Genomic DNA, 21,849 nt, shown 5'->3' with positions numbered 1-21,849 from the left:
CATTTAATTGTGCATTGATCGAAATGAACTTTAAATGTTTAGCACGATGGTATATAACCCCGGCCATAGCACACCGTTACCAAGACGACACCTCCCAATACTGTTGGAGGGGCTGTCTTGAAGAGGGCACTATGTCACATATATGGTGGACCTGCCCAAAAATTAAAACATACTGGCAGGATGTATTATTAATAATCGAGGAGATAACCGGAATTAAAATACCTTCGGATCCATGGGTCTGCTTGTTTCATGGGACAGAAATGTCAACTAAACAGTATATGAGAACCTTACTTCCACACGTACTAGATGCAGCTAAGAGTCTGATCCCCAAACAATGGAAGGACCCTACGAGCCCGACAGTAAAGAGCTGGTTTTGCAGAATTAACGACATATATTATGCTGAACAGCTCAGGTACATGGGAGAGGAAGGAGAGGGAGGATTTAAACGGAAATGGCAGGATTGGGCTAATTTTAAACTTGCACCAAGGTATATAGACAGGATGATACAGTGTAGGAAGGTCAACGGGCAAAGAGTGACTCAATAGGAGACAGTACTCCGGAGATAGGGGAGGGTGGGAGGGCGGGATCAAGGGTTGGGGGGGGCTTGAGGGTGGGATAAGGGTTTGTTCGGCCAGGGGACACTAATGTATCTATTCACGTATTTAAGAATTTTGTTTTTCTTTATCTCCTTTTGTATATTTATTGACATATATTCAAGAAAAAAAGGGAAAAAAAAAAAAAAAAAAAAAAGACATATTGATTAAAAAAAAAGAGGGAAAAAAATAAAAGAAAGAAATTTCCAACCATGATGCGAACAAAGGAGACTGCAAATTGAACGCTAAAGTGATTGAGTATCCTGATAGTTCTCTGAGGCGGTTTAAAAAAAAAAAAAAAAAAAAAAAAAAAAAAACTAGGGGGCGGAGAAGGGGTCAAGTATGTTCCCTGGGTGTGTTCTAACTGTAGGGGGATGGTCTCACTAGGGGAAATGACTGATCGCTGTTCATACATTGTATGAACAGACGGTCGGTCAGGCATTTCTCCCCTGACAGGACCGGGAGCTGTGTGTTTACACACACAGCTCCCGGTCCTCACTCTGTAACGAGCAATCGCGGGTGTCCGGCGGCGATTGCGACCGCTGGGCACGTGCACGGGAGTCAGGGACTATTGGCTGCTGGGCGAGGTGACTTATAGCTACGTGCTCTCGTCCAGCAGAGCCGACCTGCTGCCGTAAAACTGCCACGGCTGGTCGGCAAGCAGTTAATGGTTTGCATACCAATTGTCCAAAACTGTTTACACAGATAACCCTAATTGTATTGCCCAACAACCGCCGGGCACCCGCAATCGTTCCGCACAGAACGGAGATCTGTCAATGTAAACAGACAACTCTCCGTGCTGTCAAGGGTGAGGAAAGCGATCTGTTGTTCATACTAAGTACCCAGGCAGTCCCATCCCCCACAGTTAGAATCACTCCCTAGGTAACAGTTAACCCTTTGATCGTGTTAACCCCTTCTCTGCCACTGACATTTACACAGTAATCAGTGCATTTTTAAAGCACTGATCGCTGTATAAATGCCAATGGTCCCAAAAACGTTTCAAAAGTGTTCCTCATAATGTTGCGATCCTGGCAGATCACCGCCATTACTAGTAAAAAAAAAAAGCAAGCCATAAATCTTTCCCCCATTTTGTAGACGCTATGGGCCAGATTCTCGTCCAGCGGCGTATCTTTGCGGCGGCGTAACGTATCCGATTTACGTTATGCCTCCGCAACTTAGACGGGCAAGTGCTGTATTCTCAAAGCACTTGCTTCGTAAGTTGCGGCAGCGTAGCGTAAATCGGTCGGCGTAAGCCCGCCTAATTCAAATTTGGAGCAGGGGTGTGTGTTTTATGTAAATGTTCTTTGACCCGACGTGATTGACGTTTTTCACGAATGGCGCATGCGCCATCCGTGGAAATCTCCCAGTGTGCATTGCTCCTAATATGCCGCAAGGACGTATTGGTTTTGACGTGAAAATAAATTGCGTCCAGCTCCGTTCACGGACGAGTTACGCAAACGACGTAAAATTTTCAAATTTAGTCCCGGGAACGACGGCCATACTTAACATTGTTACGCCACACTTACGCCACCATATAGCAAGGGTAACTATACGCCGGGAAAAGCCTAACGTAAACGGCGTAACTTTACTGCGTCGGCCGGGTGTACGTTCGTGAATTCGTGTATCTAGCTGATATACGAGTAAATCAGCGTACACGCCCCTAGCGGCCAGCGTAAATATGCAGTTACGATCCGACGGCGTAAGAGACTTACGCCTGTCGGATCTAATAGATATCTATGCGTAACTGATTCTAAGAATCAGGCACATAGATACGACGGCACAACGCAGAGATACGATGGTGTATCTGGAGATACGCCGTCGTATCTCCACTGAGAATCTGGCCCTATAACTTTTGCACAAACCAATCAATATACGCTTATTGCAATTGTGTAGATATGTAGAAGAATACATATTAACTGAGAAAGAAATTAGTTTTTTTATATTTTTTGGGGGATATTTATATAGTAAAAAGTAAAAAAAATGCTTTTTTTAAAATGTTCACTCCTTTTTTTTATAGCTAAAAAAAATAAAAACCGCAGAGGTAATCAAATACCACCAAAAGAAAGCTCTATTTGTTGGGAAAAAAAGGACGTCAATTTCGTTTGGCCACAATGTCTGTTAAAGCGACCAAGTGCCGTATTGCTCTGGTCAGGAAGAGGGTAAATCCTTCTGGGGCTGATGTAGTTAAAGCGCAAAAAAAATGGCCTGGTCATTGAGCAGCCAAATCTTCCGGGGCTGAAGTGGCTAGTAAACTTAGCAATAAATCTGTATAACAATAACAATAGCCGACTAATTCACTCAACCCCAAAGGGGGTCATAATAGCATGTCCACCCGAATGACCCAGATGATATAATATAACAAATATAACAAAATCGTCCACAAAGTATCAAAGTTAGCAAATATCCAGTGATCGGGACAGGAGCCTGCTGTGGCTTTGTACCTGTATATATCTAATAAAAATAGGTGCTAGGGGTGGTATGAGTGCCATCTAGGCTCTATGCTGGAATGGAATGTTTTTAGTTGTATGTACATGCTGTTGTAACATTTTTTAAATGAAAGATGGCCTAGACTTACCAGTAACGGTATTTCTATGAACCTTCCAGGATGGCACACCTGAGAGATGAGGGCTCCTCCCTACAGGAAACACAATCAACAGCTTGTTATACGTTCCCACCCTTCCCCTTGACCCCCAGTATTGATTGTGTTTCTCCCGACCACAGCAGCATGTTTATTTTGTTTAAAGACCAAATGACCGTGTCGGGTCAGATGGTCCCCTGATGAGAATCCGGGAAGGGCTGAACTAACCTGCAGGCTTTTCCTTCTCACAGGTCGCCGTCAAGGCTGCACCACTGCAGGGATTGTGCGCCATCACTGCAAGGGCATAAAACGCCACCGCCAGCTGCTCTCTTCATTCCTGGGAAAAGCCATCTTGCATGGAGGAAATGTCGCACACTCAGGTGTGCCGTCCTGGAAGCTGATAGGAGAAATAATACTTTAACCACTTAAGCCCCGGACCATATTTTTGCCTAAAGACCCAAGGGGTTTTTACAGTTCGGGACTGCGTCGCTTTAACAGACAATTGCGCGGTCGTGCGACGTGGCTCCCAAACAAAATTGGCGTCCTTTTTTCCCCACAAATATAGCTTTCTTTTGGTGGTATTTGATCACCTCTGCGGTTTTTATTTTTTGCGCTATAAACAAAAATAGAGCGACAATTTTGAAAAAAATGCAATATTTTTTACTTTTTGCTGTAATAAATATCCCCCAAAAACATATATAATTTTTTTTTCCCTCAGTTTAGGCCGATACGTATTCTTCTACCTATTTTTGGTAAAAAAAAAATCGCAATAATCGTTTATCGGTTGGTTTGCGCAAAATGTATAGCGTTTACAAAATAGGGGATAGTTTTTTTTTTTTTTTTTACTACTAATGGCGGCGATCAGCGATTTTTTTTCGTGACTGCGACATTATGGCGGACACTTCGGACAATTTTGACACATTTTTGGGACCATTGTCATTTTCACAGCAAAAAATGCATTTAAATTGCATTCTTTATTGTGAAAATGACAGTTGCAGTTTGGGAGTTAAACACAGGGGGCGCTGTAACATTTAGTGTTCACTTTGTGTGTGTTTACTAGTGTAGGGGGGTGTGGCTGTAGGAATGACATCATCGATCGGGTCTTCCCTATAAAGGGAATCACCCGATCGATGCGCCGCCACAGTGAAGCACGGGGAAGCCGTGTTTACACACGGCTCTCCCCGTTCTTCAGCTCCGGGGAGCGATCGCGACGGAGCGGCTAAAAACAAATAGCCGCGCCGTCGTCCCGGATCGCTCCCCGAGCGGACCCGACCTCCGCATGTACCGGGGGGGGGGTCCCGATCGGACCCCCCACCCACGTCTAGCAGAGGACGTACAGGTACGTACATGTGCCTGTCCGTGCCATTCTGCTGACGTATATGTACATGAGGAGGTCGGGAAGTGGTTAAACAATTTGTTATGGTTGTGCCTATAAAATCAATTTTCATTCTATGCTAATCTATTCTTCCCTTCTTTGAAGTTTGCCAAACCCTACTTGAACTGAACTCAGGGCAGTTTGTCTCATCCCCACTGGTAATAATAAACCAGAGAAAAATTAAAGTAGTTTCTTAACCACTTGACCCCCGGAAGATTCACCCCCTTCATGACCAAGCCATTTTTTTGTGATACAGCACTGAGGTACTTTAACTGACAATTGCGTGGTCATGCAACACTGCACCCAAAAAATATGTAATTTTTTCCACAAACAGAGCTTTCTTTTGGTGGTATGAGATCACAACTGAGATTTTTATTTTTTACGCCATAAACAAAATGAAAAAAAAATATTTTGTGAGAAAAAAACTAAAATGTACTTTCTGCTATAAAGCATATACCATAAAAAATTCCCAATAAGCGTATATATTAATTGGTTTACGTGAACGTTCTAGCATCTACAAACTATGGTGTATATATACATTGTAATTTTTTAATTTTTCTTTTTAATACTAGTAATAGCGGTGATCAGTGACTGATAGTGTCCGATTGACCACCGCAATATCGCAGTCCCACTGACACTTTTTGAGAACCAGTGACACTAATACAGTGCTAAAAATATGCACTGTCACTGTAATAATGACACTGACTGGGAAGGGGTTAAACATCTAGGGCGATCAAAGAGTTAACTGTGTGCCTAACCAGTGTTTGTGTTTACCATGTGTGTTGATTTTACTAGGGGGAAGAGATGAATTTGTGTCCCTGCTTAGCAGGGACACATAATCCATACATTCCCCCTAGCAGAATGGAACTCCCTCGTTTAGATCATCTCTGCCCAACAATCGGCTGATGCCAGAGGACATTCACTGCCCGGCACCCACAGATCGGCGTCTGCTGTGATTATTCACAGCAGAAGCAGTGCACCCCCTGCAGACTGAAGTACACACTCACGTATATATACGTGATCCCGGGCACAGCTGCCGCCCTGTAGCAGTAAAAGTGCTATAAGGTGGGCAGAAAGTGGTTAATGGAGGGACAAGGTAGAATAATAAAAAAATAATTATGTGGGGGGGGGGCTGGGGTATGGGTTACATTTGGGTGATACTAGAACTTACCCATTAAATTAAATAAAGATGAGTGTAACGGTCACCACCGTTTACGATATTCCCATTCCATCAACCACGACAGCTTATCCGACACTCCACAAACATCAGACACGATCCATCTCATTTCCCAGAATAACGAGACTCACGCAGCTCTGTTACTGGTTCCAAAATGTATGAACTCCTTTAAATGGTATCTTAGCTTTCTTATATACAGTACGAGCATGTTAAAGTTAATCACAGGGACAAATAACTCTCCACCCACACATCACACAATGGGGCTTTAATCACATTATTTTAGATACTGACATCCAGTTGAGCTAATCATTAGTCTTCTCCCAGATGTCCCGTCTCCGCAATTAGAGGAGGTAATAAAAACACATTGCTACATAAAACACATTCCTTTACTAAACATAATTGACATGCTAATTCCCTACCCCTGAAAGACATCTGACCCTTCAGACTTAGTTAGCATCACACAATGGACAATGGAATGTCTAGGAGCAGCCCCAATTAACACCTCAAAAGCATGTGTCCTCACATTGAATGAAAGCACTCCACTGACCTGGTGGGGTCAGAATAACCACGTGTAATATCTCAAGATATCCTGCAAAACATGAATTATCAGTAATGTCCCATCTCATGTAATTTATAATTAATATTTCTCAGTCACCCTATGCCCAAAAGGGGCACAGGATGACCCTAGACCCAAGAGTCATTAGTGACACGGGCACAGGAGTACCCCTCATCCTTTAAAAGTCTCTGGGTGTCACGGGTCATTCCGTTAGGCCCCATACACACGATAGAATTTATCCGCAGATACGGTTCAGCGGACCGTATCCGCGGATAAATCCTCTCTAAGATTTCAGAGGATTTCAATGCGATGGCGTGTACACACCATCGCATTGAAATCCGCGCTGAAATCCTCTGCCGATGACGTGTCGCGCCGTCGCCGCTATTATGACGCGGCGACGGGCGCGACGCTGTCATATAAGGAATTCCACGCATGCGTCTATTCATTACGGCGCGTGCGGGGAATCCCTTTGGACGGATGGATCCGGTAAGTCTGTACAGACGAGCGGATCCATCCGTTGGAATGGATTCCAGCAGATAGATATTCTGTGCATGTCGACAAATATTTATCTGCTGGAAATCCATTCCAGGGGAGATTTATCTGCGGATAAATATCCGTTGGCGTGTACACACCATAGGATCTATCCGCAGAAACCCATTTGATGGGATTTATCTGCGGATAGATTCTATGGTGTGTATGGGGCCTGACAATGAGCAAAACAGAACACGTGAACAGAATCCTTGTGAAAGCAAGGAACAAGCAACCAATTTCAATAGCTAATTTCACACTCATAGAAAAAACGTAATCAAAATTAACCACTAGGTTTTATCAGGAATATTTTTTGCTAGGCAAAATTAGCTAATAAACGTTTGCCATTAAAGCTAAAAGCACACATTTATAATGAAAGGGATAGTAAGGCCTTGTACACACGATAGGTTAACCAGAGGACAACGGTCTGGTGGACCGTTTCCATCGGTCAAAACCGATCGTGTGGGCCCCATAGGTTAAAAAAAAGCCAACTTGCTTTAAAATTAACCTATGGATTCCTAACCGATAGGTCAAAACCGATCTTTAGTAGGCACAACCATCGGTTAAAAATCCACGCATGCTCAGAATCAAGTCGATGCATGCTTGGAAGCATTGAACTTTTTTTTCAGCACGTCGTTGTGTTTTACGTCACCGCGTTCTGACACGGTTATCGGTTATTTAACCTATGGTGTGTAGGCGTGACGGACCATCAGTCAGCTTCATCGGTTAACCTATGACAACAGTCCTTCAGACCGTTGTCCTCTGGTTAACCTATCATGTGTACGAGGCTTTAAGGTTGAAAATCAGATATATGTTAGGAAGTGATCTGAAAGGAAACCGCAAAAGGTAAGGTCAACAAAAAAAGAGGGGGGGGGGTGAATGAGTAAAAACATAAAAAATATAGCTAGGACAAATGACATACATAAACTGGAGTCTGATGTTTATTAAGGGGTCTAAAAACAAGAATTTACATTTTTTCTGTAGGTGGTGCTGTTTTTTGCAGCCGCAGTTAATGTGACCATGGGAATTTGCATGATCTTCCTCTTTATTTTCAAACTTTCTATGGCAACTGGAAACCCCTTTTGGGCCGCATTTACTGTAAGTATCACTTCAGTTTTGTTCAACTGATTTAGTGTTTTTCAATGTTATACATTTTTATTATTATTATTTTTTTATTACATGTATGTATTTATTTTGTAGTATGTCATTACAGGAATTGTAACCCTTTCAGCTCACACTAAAGCATCAATTTGTCGGGTATGTACATTTTCAACAAACATTTTCCAGGCTCCTGTAGAAATTCTGGTCCACTGTAAGACCCCATTCACATTATTAGATTTTGGTCTTCTGATTTCACAAAACCATATAAGGTCAAACCTTGAGTTTTAATTTGTATGCAATCAGGCAGGCCCTTGCACTACATGGTTTTGGTAAATCTGAAGACAAAAATCTGCCGAAAATCTAATAGTGTGTATGGGGCTTGAGTCTGTTTTCCTGGTTGAATGATGGCCATGCCTTTTCAACCAATTTCCCGTAAGCCCAGGCTGTCACAAATACAACTCTTGCTCACCCCTTAGCCCGTTTTGCCCTTTGACCAGCAAGAGCCAAAAAACATTTATAGAAGCAGTATTGCCACTTAATGACCAAAACCCTCAACCCACTCCCTTATTTACAAAAAAATAAATAAAGTGTGTGTATATATATATATATATATATATATATATATATATATATATATATAGCGCCCTGCTCCTGTTGAACAGGTGCTGCTTTAAATTTAGTGGGGGTCTGAGTTGTTATTTGGCTCAGACCAAAGTGATTAAGGTCAATTTAGCCTCTGTTCCAGCCATGGCTGTGCTGAGAGTATACACCATTTCTCGCCTGGGGGTGTCATTACCACCCCAGACCAAGGGTGGTAGCAGCAAGGTCAAGGTGTATTGAGTATTGTACTGATCCCTTGGCAACGGATCAGTGGGAGTGGTCACCCCGCTGTGCATGCTATGGAGGGGTACTTAAGGGACAGACACCGTTGGTGCGGGGGCTGTCTGTCCGTCCACGCCTCGTGGCCGGCCTGGCCAGAGGTGCGTGCTCTGAATCCTGGTTCCGGGACCACATTGGCCTGGGGCTATGGCTTCATTTGCTGGGCCCAGTTGTCATGCTGGGACCAGTACCGCAGAGGTGATCCTGGGCTGTCTGCCCTGAGGGAGGAAGCCGCTTGATGAGGGAGGTCAGGGGAGGACCTATTCTTGAGAGGGCTATGCAAGAGGCTAGTACCTTGGGAGAAGGCCTGGAAACTTAATCAAAGGATGCACCATATACTGAGTGGCTTGACAATCTCACCTGTCGGATCCAAAGGTTCTAAAGAAACAAAGCTAAAGAGATCCGGGCCAAAGTGTCTCATCTATAAAGGAAGGTCTGTGACAGAGACTGTACTTTACTTTGTGCGCCATCCCGGCTGCTAGGCCAGTGATAGGGACCTATCCGGGTGAGCAATACCCACTCTGGCTAGAGTGGCGATGATTAACTGTTTGCTAGAAACAGGAGTGTTTCCTTACTTTTGATTATGCACATGAACCTACCTACCCTTCCACTCCTCATCCTTCTTTTTTACTAAAGTTCTGCAAAATAAATCCAAGAAAAAGAAGTGCATTGTGTGGACATTGAAATTCTTCATACTCTCCTTTCACCCTGGACAGCGAGAACATAGAAATAATGTGCCACCCAACATATAACCAGCAGCTCCTGTGGGGGTAGTGCTACATATATACATATACACATAATATATGTGTGTGTGTGTGTGTGTATATATATATATATATATATATATATATATATATATATATATATATATTCTCTTCGACACTAAGAAATAATATACCTTTTTGAGCATTTTTCCCACTGGTAACTGTCCATCTGAATAACTCCATCATGAATTTCTCACATTTTTGCTAGTTAAAAAAAAAAAGTTTCTGGTTGTTCCTGGATAAGTTAAAAGAAATAAAGTGTTTTAACCAAAAATCACCAGATGGCCCTAACAAAAGTCTAAAGTCTTAATTTGCTTTTTTTCCTCTTTGTAGGTGAGATGTTCTCTTGCTATGAATGTTATAAGTGCTCTCGTGAGTGGTGTTAGCATTATTCTCGCCTCCCTGGATCTAAAACAATTGTCATCTCGGAGGTGCAGAGATCATTGCCCAACTATGGTGAGCATATCTTTGTAATCATTTAAAAAAAAGTTTGTGTCTTTGAGAAGCAAAATTAAGGAAGGGGAATATTGCAGCAGCAGATCACGGTTTACGCAGAAACCGAGCTACCGTATTTTTAGGCGTGAAATGAAAACATTGTTTTAGGCTATACTCGCCGTATAAGACTACCCCCTACCTCAAACAGAGATGCAGTCTCATAGCTCCGATCCAAGCCCAATCTCTGAAGGCAGCTCTGGAAGACTTAGATGCAGGTCCATCCTCTCTTCATGGTAGAGGTGAGCAGGCACTGCAGCAGATCTCTTAGTTTCTCTCCTGTTGGCTCTGGTCCCGGCAGGCTGAGAGCTCAGACCCCACCTATAGGTCTGTACTCTCCTCTCTCCTGGCTCAGTTTGCCCAGAAAAACAGTGACACTTCCTCCTCTAGGTGCAGACACTTTTGGTGTTAATTGAAGTACACAGTCTACTAGCCTCCATTGGCAACTACAGTGCAGAAAACTGTGACACTCATTGCAGTATGCACTGAGCCAATCACGGCAAGCATTGTATTCTATTAATGAATACAAAACCGGATTGGCAGAGGCTGTGACATCATCATACCGCACAGCTCCAATCCGAGCAGGGTTAACCAGCTCTGTATTCATGAACAGAGAGCATCGCCCGCCGGGATTGGCTGAGCAGCGCATACTGTATGTACTAGTATTACAGAGCACTCGGCGGGCTTTAGATCCATCTGGTGGCCTTTGCATTCAGCGTTTAAGATGACCCCCGCTCTTTGGCAGTTTAATTAAGGTGTAAAAGGTCGTCTTATATGCCGGAAAATACGGTAATTGTGTGTTTTACAGAAAGTTTGGAGTTCAAGTGATACCTTTTATTGGCTAACTTTAGTTATTAAAGATGTATGCTTTTGGGACCTTCTTTGGGTTCCAATTGCAGGCATTATGAGAGGAGAAGCAGCACAAAAAGTCAGTCAGTTGTGTTGTAGTTCAAGGAACATTCTGATAGGAGAAATCAGAGTGACAGAGAGCTGAACTCAGGGTTCTGGTTCTCCTTTTACTGTCTAGTAGGGATGAGCTTCATGTTCGACTCGAACATTGCCTGTTCGCCGAACAACGAACAATTTGAGCAGCATAGATCTAAAACCTGGATGGAATAGGAATTATTTGATAGCTTTACATTTTTCGAAAAAGGGAGGGGGCGAGCACGACACTCCACACCGGGGAGAAAGCCTTGCATTACTGTGTGGAGTTACAGACAGGAGAACAGGAAGTGAGGATTTCTCAGAAGAAATAAGGACATTTAAAAGCAAAATGGAAGGATGAGGTAAGTGAAGGAGGACTGCACTAAGGTAAAGGAAGCTATTTAGGGAAAAAAATTGTACCTTTACAACCCTTTTAAAGGTGTCCAAGACACCAGGAAGTTATTTCAAGGGGTATTCCCTATTAAAATGGTTGAGAAAGCCTGCTGTAGACAAACACCAGGGTTACCATACATCAAACATTTGCACAGAATAAGTACATAACGAGCCAGAAGAAATGATTGGACAAAATGGTAAATATTTTCATTGCTTAAGTCTTGATACTGAATCCATAAAAATGTACACTGTGAATGTTTAAGGTAACCTATTCCCTTGTTTACTGATTTTCGCTTATCCATTTAATTGACAGACTAGTGACATTGTTGTGCAGTCTGTGGCTCTGGTGAACAATCTGCTAATCCTCTGTGTGTCCATAATTCTTGGTGTTTTCGGGTGTCTCTCCCTAAGTGATGTACCAAGTATCCAACAGGTAAGAATGGGTCAAAGTCATGCTATTTTCATCAGAGAACACAGGGCTTTGTAAACACAAAAGTGTAGTGAAGGTGTGTGTGTGTGTGTATATGTGTGTGTGTATATGTATATATATATATATATATATATATATATATATATATATATATATATATATATATATATTAGTGTAGTCCGGTTAGAGAATTGATATTTAGGTGTTAGTATGATGACTAGAAATTATGTTGTTCCGCAGCAACACACCAGGCTCTCCAGAGAGTGCATTTACTTGATTTCCAATACAGAACAAAGTTCAAATTCCACAGATGATACAAATCCAACAGAGTAATTCAAAGTCTCATCTTTTCCTAGACCTGTGCCATATTCATACACAGAATATTCTCATTGACAAGACTGACTGAATGCCAGCTTGTATGTCTCAAATACTGGTCTCACACTGGAGGGAGGGGTTCTTCCAGGTCAACCAAATGTTTCCCTGAATGAATACCCCCTCAAGTCTAATTACCATCAATAAATACTTCCTTATGTATGTAAACAATTTACCCTTTGAGGTTACACACACCTAGGTAGTCTTAGATAAGATTAACACATCAAAGGTTCTTCTGTACCTTTGATATGTTAGAATTCAGCTGGCTTGGACATTTGAACTGAATTCCTGGTCAATATGGTTATGTCATACAATATATTGTGCCATACATACCTACACATATATTAATATTACAACAAAAAGTAGTTATTGGCTTATATGATTTTTAACAATATGTTTGTGTTTTTGAATAAAAGTAATGTGTACGAAACTTCTGTAATGTGTCTGTAACTTCTATATAGTAGGGCTGGACTCTTCCCAGAATTTAATATTTAATTGTGACCATTGTTTTATTTTTTCTACAAGGAAACTTCAGAGTAGAGTCTAAGCTAAGATTGTATCAGAAACCATGAATCAGACCGAGAAAAAAGTGCAGTTAAATCACACTTGTTTTAATAATAAAAAGGTACACAGAGTAAGCGTAGTCAAAACATAGCCAGATTTCAGTAACCGGATCGGGTAGTCGGCCAAGCCAATGTCCAAGAGTCAGCGATAAAAGGTACAGCAAGCAGGATCTGTAGCCAGAGGGAATATCACGTACCTGGTGGAGACTGGAATGTGATGGAGGCCTCCCTTGCTCCTCCCGCCTACACTTCTGAAGGTGGGGACAGGAAAGTGTAAGGCCTCGTACACACGACCAGACATGTCTGATGAAAAAGGTCCGCGGACATGTCTGCTGGGTGATTTTGGTCTGATGTGTGTACACACCATCAGACCAAATTCCCCGCGGACAGAATACGCGGTGACGTGCGCGAACCTGGAAGTTCAATAGTTCCATGCATGCGTCAAATCACTTTGACGCATGCACAGGATTTCGGGCCAGCGGACATGTCCGATGAGTCTTACTGACCATCGGACATGTCCGACGGACAGGCTTCCAGTGGACAAGTTTCTTAGCATGCTAAGAAACTTTTATCTGCTGGAAACCTGTCCGCTCGGCCGGAAAACTGTCCAGTAGGCCCTACACACGGTCGGACATGTCCGCAGGAAACTGGTCCGACGGACCAGTTTCAGCTGACATGTTCGGTCGTGTGTACAAGGCCTAAAGGCAAGGAGTGGCATGAGTGCCGAGTAGCTGGTTGGTGATGTCCACTCTATAGAAGGGTAGAGCTGGTAGTGACAGTCCTCAAAACAGGAAGTACAAGCAGCTTGGCACCAGAGCATAGGACAGGAGCAGAACCAGGGGAAGAGCAGCAGTCAGCTACAACGAGGTAGCAGGGTACCGAATCAGCAGGCAAAGCAAGTCCAGAAAGCAGGCCAAGGTCAGGAACAGCTGGGCAATGCGGTACCAAGTCAGCAGGCAGATCAAGTCCAGTAAACAAGCCAAGTTCAGGATACCAGGAAACAGAGTTAGGGAACAAGCAGAGGTTAAGTCCAAAGGTGAGCCGGGTCATACACGAACAAACAGAAACAGCGGATCCGGTCTTGGGAAGTCAGGAATAAGCTGAAGATCATCCAGCAACTGTTTACAAAGACAGAGAAGTTTAAATAGGCCACTGGACACCAAGTGCTAACTGGTGCGCACACGTGTGCGCGCTCATGCAGGCGCGCGATTCTGCATGCGCGCACGCGTGCACACCCATGCACGATGAACTGGCATTGCAGAAATTATGCTGGTTCTTTGCTTACGAATATTAGCATGGGTGCAATGTGCACAAGCATGTGCAAGTATCCGCACTGGCCTCTTAGTGGTGAAGATCCGGTTTACCTTACAGGGAACGTCAGTCAAGCAGGTCTTCAAAAGGAATGCAGGAGAAAGTCTCTTGTGATGTTAACACAGGCAAAGAGCAAATGAACTGGAAGGCTTTAAGTAGGCAGAGCTGACGAGCGGATCATCAACAGGTGGATCACTGTGGAGAGATGGGAGCTGGCAATTCGCTGACAGCACAGAGAAGGAAGGGCTGAGCCCAGCCATGAAATGTTGTTTTTATTATAGAATTAAGTTATATGAGTATAGTTTATACTCCTGCCAATATGCATTTCTCGCACTCTTGTATGGTATAGGTCAGTGATGGCGAACGCGTGGCACGCGTGCCGCTCCCGGCACGGCAAGCTGTTTCGGTGGGCACGCCGCACGCCATGAAAAATTTCAAAGAACACACTAAAATCCATTTGTCCCCACCGCTCCCCAAACTACAACTCCCACAGTTCTCTAGGGCTATTGATGACGTGTCTGAGTGGGAGTGACAAAGAAGAAACTCCCGGGGGTGACGTGCGTGCGTGTGTGCGTACGCACGCTGATCCAATCAAAGAAGCTGTCTCATCCACACCGCATAAATCAGCGGTGACGTGACTGGGAGCACACACGGCTGGAATCAGAGGAGCCTTTCGGCGGGAATTATAAGCTGCTGGAGCAAGGTCAGACACTGGGAGACAGGAGTTAATGTGCAGTGTACGGTGCAGTTATCTTGTTAGTCCTAAGCCTGCCCCACTCTCAGATATCAGGTGCTAGCTCAGCAAATAATCAATTGTGCAAAAAGAACATCCTCATTACTGTCATTGGGAAACATTGTGCCCCATCATTGGTGTTATTCAACCTCATTATTGGTGTCATTGGGAAACATTGTGCTCCCCTATTTTTTGTCATTATTGGTGTCATTGTGCCTCATTATTGGTGTCCTTAGGGAACATTGTGCCTCATTATTGGTGCCATTGCCTCATTATTGGTGTCATTGTGCCTCATTATTGGTGTCCTTAGGGAACATTGTGCCTCATTATTGGTGCCATTGCCTCATTATTGGTGTCATTGTGCCTCATTATTTGTGTCCTTAGGGAACATTGTGCCTCATTATTGGTGCCATTGCCTCATTATTGGTGTTATTGGAAAACATTGCCTCATTATTGGTGTCATTGGGAAACATTGTGCTCCCCTATTTTTTGTCATCATTGGTGTCATTGTGCCTCATTATTGGTGTCATTGTGCCTCATTATTGGTGTCATTAGGGAACATTGTGCCTCATTATTGGTGTCATTGTGCCTCATTATTGGTGTCATTGGAAAACATTGTGCCTCATTATTGGTGTCATTGTTCCTCATTATTGGTGTCATTGTGCCTCATTATTGGTGTCATTGTTCCTCATTATTGGTGTCATTGTGCCTCATTATTGGTGTCATTGTGCCTCATTATTGGTGTCATTGTTCCTCATTATTGGTGTCATTGTGCCTCATTATTGGTGTCATTAGGGAACATTGTGCCTCATTATTGGTGTCATTGTGCCTCATTGGTGTCATTGCATGTGTCAGGTAGGTGAGTGTAATGGTCAGGTAGGTGAGTGTAATGGTCAGGTAGGTGGGTGTAATGGTCAGGTAGGTGGGTGTAATGGTCAGGTAGGTGAGTGTAATGGTCAGGTAGGTGGGTGTAATGGTCAGGTAGGTGAGTGTAATGGTCAGGTAGGTGAGTGTAATGGTCAGGTAGGTGGGTGTAATGGTCAGGTAGGTGGGTGTAATGGTCAGGTAGGTGAGTGTAATGGTCAGGTAGGTGAGTGTATAATGGTCAGGTGAGTGTAATGGTCAGGTAAGTGAATGTAATGGTCAGGTAGGTGAGTGTAATGGTCAGGTAAGTGAATGTAATGGTCAGGTAGGTGAGTGTAATGGTCAGGTAAGTGAATGTAATGGTCAGGTAGGTGAGTGTAATGGTCAGGTAGGTGAGTGTAATGGTCAGGTAGGTGAGTGTAATGGTCAGGTAGGTGAGTGTAATGGTCAGTGTATGTTGCACAGTGCATTCCTAATCCCTGCAGTCTGAGCGAATCTGGCAGAATCGTACATTTCTAGTCCCTTAGGGCTCATTTAGATAAGTCCCATCCTCTGTACAGAGACGCTGGCAGGTTTAATTCTGTGTTGGCACTTTGCAAGAAATAAATTGCTCTTGTGTCGCGGTTTGGGCACTCGGGCTCAAAAAGGTTCGCCATCACTGGTATAGGTCTTTGTGGACAATTGTGAATTATTAAAGCTTTATAAAAAGAGAACAAAGGGGGGGGGAGGAATCATTGTTCTTAAAATTAGTTGCTGGAGCTATTGAGTTCTATAAACAACAGGCTGTTTCAGCAACACAGGTAAGACTAATCTAGAAAATGTGAAAATAAGCCAGGAGCCCCACCTGCTGAATGAAATGAGAATCCAAAATATTCATATGCATTACTTCATACTTTGACTAAACTCAACTTTCTTGTCATATGCAAAAAAAACATTATCTATGTCTTTGAGATACACAACTCCCAAAGTGTATCCTACATCCTGAAAAAAACAAACAAACAAACAAACACTGGTTAAAAGAAAATAAGTCCTCCTATCGTTCTTGAATGGTCTCATAAGCTTTGGCTTACATTTTTCAAAAACTGTACTGTACTGTCAATAGATGATTGTGGATTACTGACCATGACTCCAACCTATATTGCCAGAGTTCAGGTTTCCAGTGAAGGGTCCTGCTATTGCCACAGTATACAAAACAGTATACAAAAGGCATTTTAGAGAAAAGTGGGCTTCCAACCTTATGACAGCAGTTTGGGGAAGGTTGTTCTGTGTTCCATTATTACATATCCTGTGCACAAAACCTACCCCACAAAAGACACGGTTTGACTTCTTTAATATGGATAAAACAAAGAAGGAAAAAATTTGATTTTTAGGTGCAAAAAATTTAATATATCAAGTAGATTATAGTAAAATATTTTTATTTTGAACACCAAAATAAAAACAGTAAAAAATAGAAAATTGGAGAGTGATAGTACAAAAATACAATTAGTAGAACAGTAGAATAGAATAAGTTCCCGACATGTTTCACCCTTAATTTCGGGCTTCTTCAAAGGGAAAACTGTCCAAATAAGTGGTACAATCCTTCTAAAAAGATAAAAAAACAACAAATATATGTGTCACAATACAATAAACAATATGGCCCAGATTCACGTAGATCGGCGCATCTTTGAGCGGGCGTAACGTATCCTATTTACGTTACGCCTCCGCAACTTTGACGGGCAAGTGCAGTATTCTCAATGCACTTGCTCCGTAAGTTGGGGCGGCGTAGCGTAAATAGGCCGGCGTAAGCCCGCCTAATTCAAATGTGGAACAGGGGGGCGTGTTTTATGTAAATGTTATGTGACCTGACGTGATTGACGTTTTTAACGAACAGCGCATGCGCCGTCCGTGGACATATCCCAGTGTGCATTGCTCCAAATACGCAAGGATGTATTGGTTTTGACGTGAACGTAAATTACGTCCAGCCCCATTCACGGACGACTTACGCAAACAACGTGAAATTTTCAAAATTCGACGCGGGAACGACGTCCATACTTAACATTGGTAAGCCGCATGTACGCCTCATATAGCAGGGGTAACTTCACGCCGGGAAAAGCCTAACGTAAATGGCGTATCTGTACTGCGTCGGCCGGGCGTACGTTCGTGAATTCGCGTATCTAGCTGATTTACATATTTCTAGGCGTAAATCAGCGTACACGCCCCTAGCGGTCAGTGTAAATATGCAGTTAAGATCCGACGGCGTAAGAGACTTACGCCGGTCGGATCTAATACAAATCTATGCATAACTGATTCTAAGAATCAGGCGCATAGATACGACGCCTCACACTCAGAGTTACGACGGCGTATCTGGAGATACGCGGTTGTATCTCCTTTGAGAATCTTAAAGTGCAAAAAATACATCAATTAAATGTAAAATGTATTGCCCCCACCCCCAAAAGGTGCACAGCCCCTTACCTCTCCCCACTATAGCCAATCCAAACAGTCGCACCCCAAGGCAGCGATGACAGGCCCAGACCATCAAGCTGCACCAAATGATCACAGGGGGAACAAATGACCAACTATGTGGCAATATCTATAAATTGGGAAAGTGGAATATAAATAGATACTCAAACCCAACATGGGAAAGCAAAAGCATAAGTTACAGGGCACTTTAGAAAAATTGTAAAGACATACAAAAGACTAGGTCTACTGATAGAGTGAATCCTAGGACTATGCTGATCACTGAGTTCAAAGAAAGATAGTAGCTCCAATGAACTGAAAATAAAACAAAAGAATAATAGTAAGTGGATAGGTGATAACAAGGGAATAGACCAATTCACAAAAAATTATAAATAAATGAGCCAAAAATAGACTATCATTTACAGGTGAACAAGTCAGCTGCAGTGTTTCAAATAAATAAATCAGGCTTCCAAAGAGCGCTTCCATAGGTGCATAATCAGAGAAAAAGAAAGACAAAAGGAACAATAACGAAGAAAGAGGATGAGATGGAATGGATGGTTCCGCAGTTACCATAAAAGTTGTGGCAGTATATATTGTCCCAGGGGCTCAGCAGCGTCTATGCGCCAGAGCCAGTGGCTTTTTATACCCCCCCATCCAGCTCTGAAGCTGACGAGAAGCTGAACCGCTGATGTCACTCCGTCTAGCTCCGCTGTGTTTAAAACACATTCGGAGAAGACAACAGAAGGGGAGTGCCCTCTTGTGATGGAAAGGGAGAAGACACCCTCAATGGGGCCTCTCAGAGGGAATGAAGCGGCGAACACATCCGCAGAACAGCCAGAAAATCGGGCATCCAGCCAAGAGGCTGAGGTGCCCTTGGGCGTCCATATGGTCATCAGGGCACACTAAAGTCAAGCCAAAATCATCACCAGGGATGCAGCTTGGGAAGGCATCAAGAAGGGAGAAAAAATCATGCATTTGCAATCGAGTGCTTCATGAAATACAGTACATTAATAATATTATTATATTGATAACAATTCAAATATGTGCAAAATCGTTTATTAAATACAATAAAAAATTATCTAAACAATAATTTATAATGAGAAATCAATATACTAAGGGTTATATCTACTTGTCTTGAATATTAAATACACAAAAGCCAAGCATTTAACATACCTGTAACGGTCAGGGGTTAACACCGTTTACGATATTCCATTCCACCAACCCAAGACAGCTTATCCGACACTCCACAATCCAGCAGACACGATCCATATGGATTTTCCCAGAATAACGAGACACAAGCTCTGTTCTCTGGTTCCAAAATGAATGAACACTTTAATGGTAAGCTCAGCTGGTTATATACAGTTAGAAACCAAATCTGGACAATGACTAACTCCACCCACAACATCACAAAAAAGGGTGCTAACGAATCCACATCTTAGACAGACTTTTTGACTCCACGATAAGCTATTCCCACCTGCTACATAAAACACATTCCTTTAGTAAACATAATTGACATGCTAATCCACTACACCTGAAAGGTCAGACATCTGACCTTTCAGACTGCCAACACATATCTATCATCAATAGAACTTTCACACCATGAGGCAGACTTAATTAGCACAATAGACAATAGAATGCAAACACAGCAAGCTTGTATCACTATAGCCAGGTAGACTTAATTAGCACCTCAACAGTCTGTGTCCCCACATGAATGAATACTGTCCTATTGACCTTTTGGGTTCAGAATAAACCACCTGTAATATTTCAAGATATACTGCAATACATGCATTATCATTAATGTCCTATCTCATGTAATCCGAGATATCAGTTCTCAGTCATCCTATGCCTCTAATGGACATAAGATGACCCTAGACCCAAGAGTCATTGGTGAAGCTGACACAGAAGTACCCCACATCCTTCAAGAGCCTCTGGGTCCCACGGGCCATACCGTTACATTGCCTTTTTAGATTATATAGATACTGGAATGGTTTTATATATTTTATTATAGCTTCATATAGATTAATTAGGCCAGAAAAAGGGACAAGGATGTTGAATATGTCCTAATAGGGGAAAATTAAAAGGGGAGGGATAAAATGCGGGTTCAGATGGAGCGAGTCCCGTCTATATCACCAAAACACAAAAGGAAAAAAACACTGTTTAAAAGAAAATAAGCCCTCCTATCGTTCGTGAATGTTCTCATAAGCTTTGGCTTACATTTTTTAAAAACCTGACAAAAAAGACATACACTGTACTGTCAATAGATGATTGTGGATTACTGACCATCACACCAACCTATATTGCCAAAGTTCAGGTTTCCAGTGAAGGGTCCTGCTATTGCCACAGTATACAAAAGGCATTTTAGAGAACAGTGGGCTTCCAACCTTATGACAGCAATTTGGGGAAGGTTGTTCTGTGTTCCATTATTACATATCCTGTGCACAAAACCTACCCCACAAAAGACATGGTTTGACTTATTTAATGTGGAGGAACTTAACTGGCCTGCACAGAGCGTTAAGCGCAACCCTAAAAAACATCTTTGAGATGAGTTGGAACACTGATTATGAGCCAGAATGTCTCTTTCAATATCAATAACTGAATAGACGCATACGGACACAACCCAAAATCTTGTGGAAAGTCTTTACAAAAGAGTGGAGGCTTTTATAGTCACATGGGAAAAGGGGGAGGGAGGGTGGTGGTAATACCAATATACCATCATTGAAGGTTGAGTTATATACAAGTTCAGCGCTGCCTTTCATTTCATTAGTGCAAAGCTCAGTAACTTGGTGTTACCTTCATTATAGGTGTTCATGTTATACAATGGACCCATCGTTCCAGTTTCAGCCTCAGCCACCACCTCACCACCTCTGACACAATATCCGACTCCTTACATCATCCAAGAAGATGTCAAGAGTCAACCAACAGTTGAAATCACGCAAAGTCCCTAAGAGTCCAGGGTGGATCTGCCTTTGTGCTCACATTAACTTGTATGCATAATAAAGTTAAACTGTTTTTTCATCACACATTGTTTTACTCTACTATCTACTGATCTACTATAAAACCTCTAAAAGGGTTATTTTATTATGTAAATTTCTGCTTTAAAAAAAATGAACAGTTCGTTTAATAAAAAAAAAAAAAAAAAGGAATAGAAAAAAAGAAAAGGCTATATGAGCTATAACAACCAAACAGAGTTAACTTTGTGCAATAGTATATCATTTAAAATTAGTTTACTTTGTAAGTTGTTTTCAAAATTCAATATAGTAGGGAGCAATGAACCATAGTTTAACATCTTTTTGTGTCTTCCAAGAAGCATATATATTACAAACCTTTCTTTTGTAACTGCGCCGTTCAGCCATTGGGAGCAACACTATTGCTTGGTGATTGGCCCAGCGCTGTGACATAGTGTGAGTCATGGGATCCTCAACAAATGAATGGAGTGGGATGGGGCTTAGGACTGGAGAGAAAAGGGGGGATAAATAGAATCTGATCATTTCTTCCTGATTGCCACACTCCATTTCTTTCTTGTTTTACACACTCAATTTTGGCATGTCAATTCCCTAAACACACTACAGGATAATTTTATGGGACAAAATCATAGAAGCTCTAACTAGAAAAATGTTCTGCTAGATTGGATGATTTCCAATAAGACAGAGCCTACATTTTTTGCATACATTTTTTTATCAGGTCATTTCAAAGGACATACACTTAAAGGGGTTGTAAAGGTAAACGTTTTTTTCACCTTAATGCATTCTATGTATTAAGGTGAAAAAACATCTGTGGATT

General features: G+C 42.4%; 1 protein-coding gene across 1 annotated transcript in view; it reads left to right on the top strand.

The window, feature by feature from the left end:
- The window catches only part of LOC120909311 (membrane-spanning 4-domains subfamily A member 4D-like), a 29,291-nt gene extending 8,246 nt beyond the window's left edge, over nt 1-21,045 (top strand). The window contains exons 3-7 of the mRNA XM_040321059.1: nt 7,792-7,905; nt 8,008-8,064; nt 9,885-10,007; nt 11,674-11,793; nt 20,871-21,045. Of these exons, the coding sequence (XP_040176993.1) occupies nt 7,792-7,905; nt 8,008-8,064; nt 9,885-10,007; nt 11,674-11,793; nt 20,871-21,014 (558 nt within the window). The 3' untranslated portion in view covers nt 21,015-21,045. The remainder of the gene's footprint in view (nt 1-7,791; nt 7,906-8,007; nt 8,065-9,884; nt 10,008-11,673; nt 11,794-20,870) is intronic.
- Nucleotides 21,046-21,849: the final 804 nt, after the last annotated feature.

The sequence above is a fragment of the Rana temporaria genome, chromosome 8, assembly GCF_905171775.1.
Source record: "Rana temporaria chromosome 8, aRanTem1.1, whole genome shotgun sequence".
NCBI classification, from domain to species: Eukaryota; Metazoa; Chordata; class Amphibia; order Anura; family Ranidae; genus Rana; species Rana temporaria.
The sequence above is the reverse complement of the archived record's forward strand: the minus strand, read 5'-3'. Positions and strand labels throughout refer to the sequence as shown.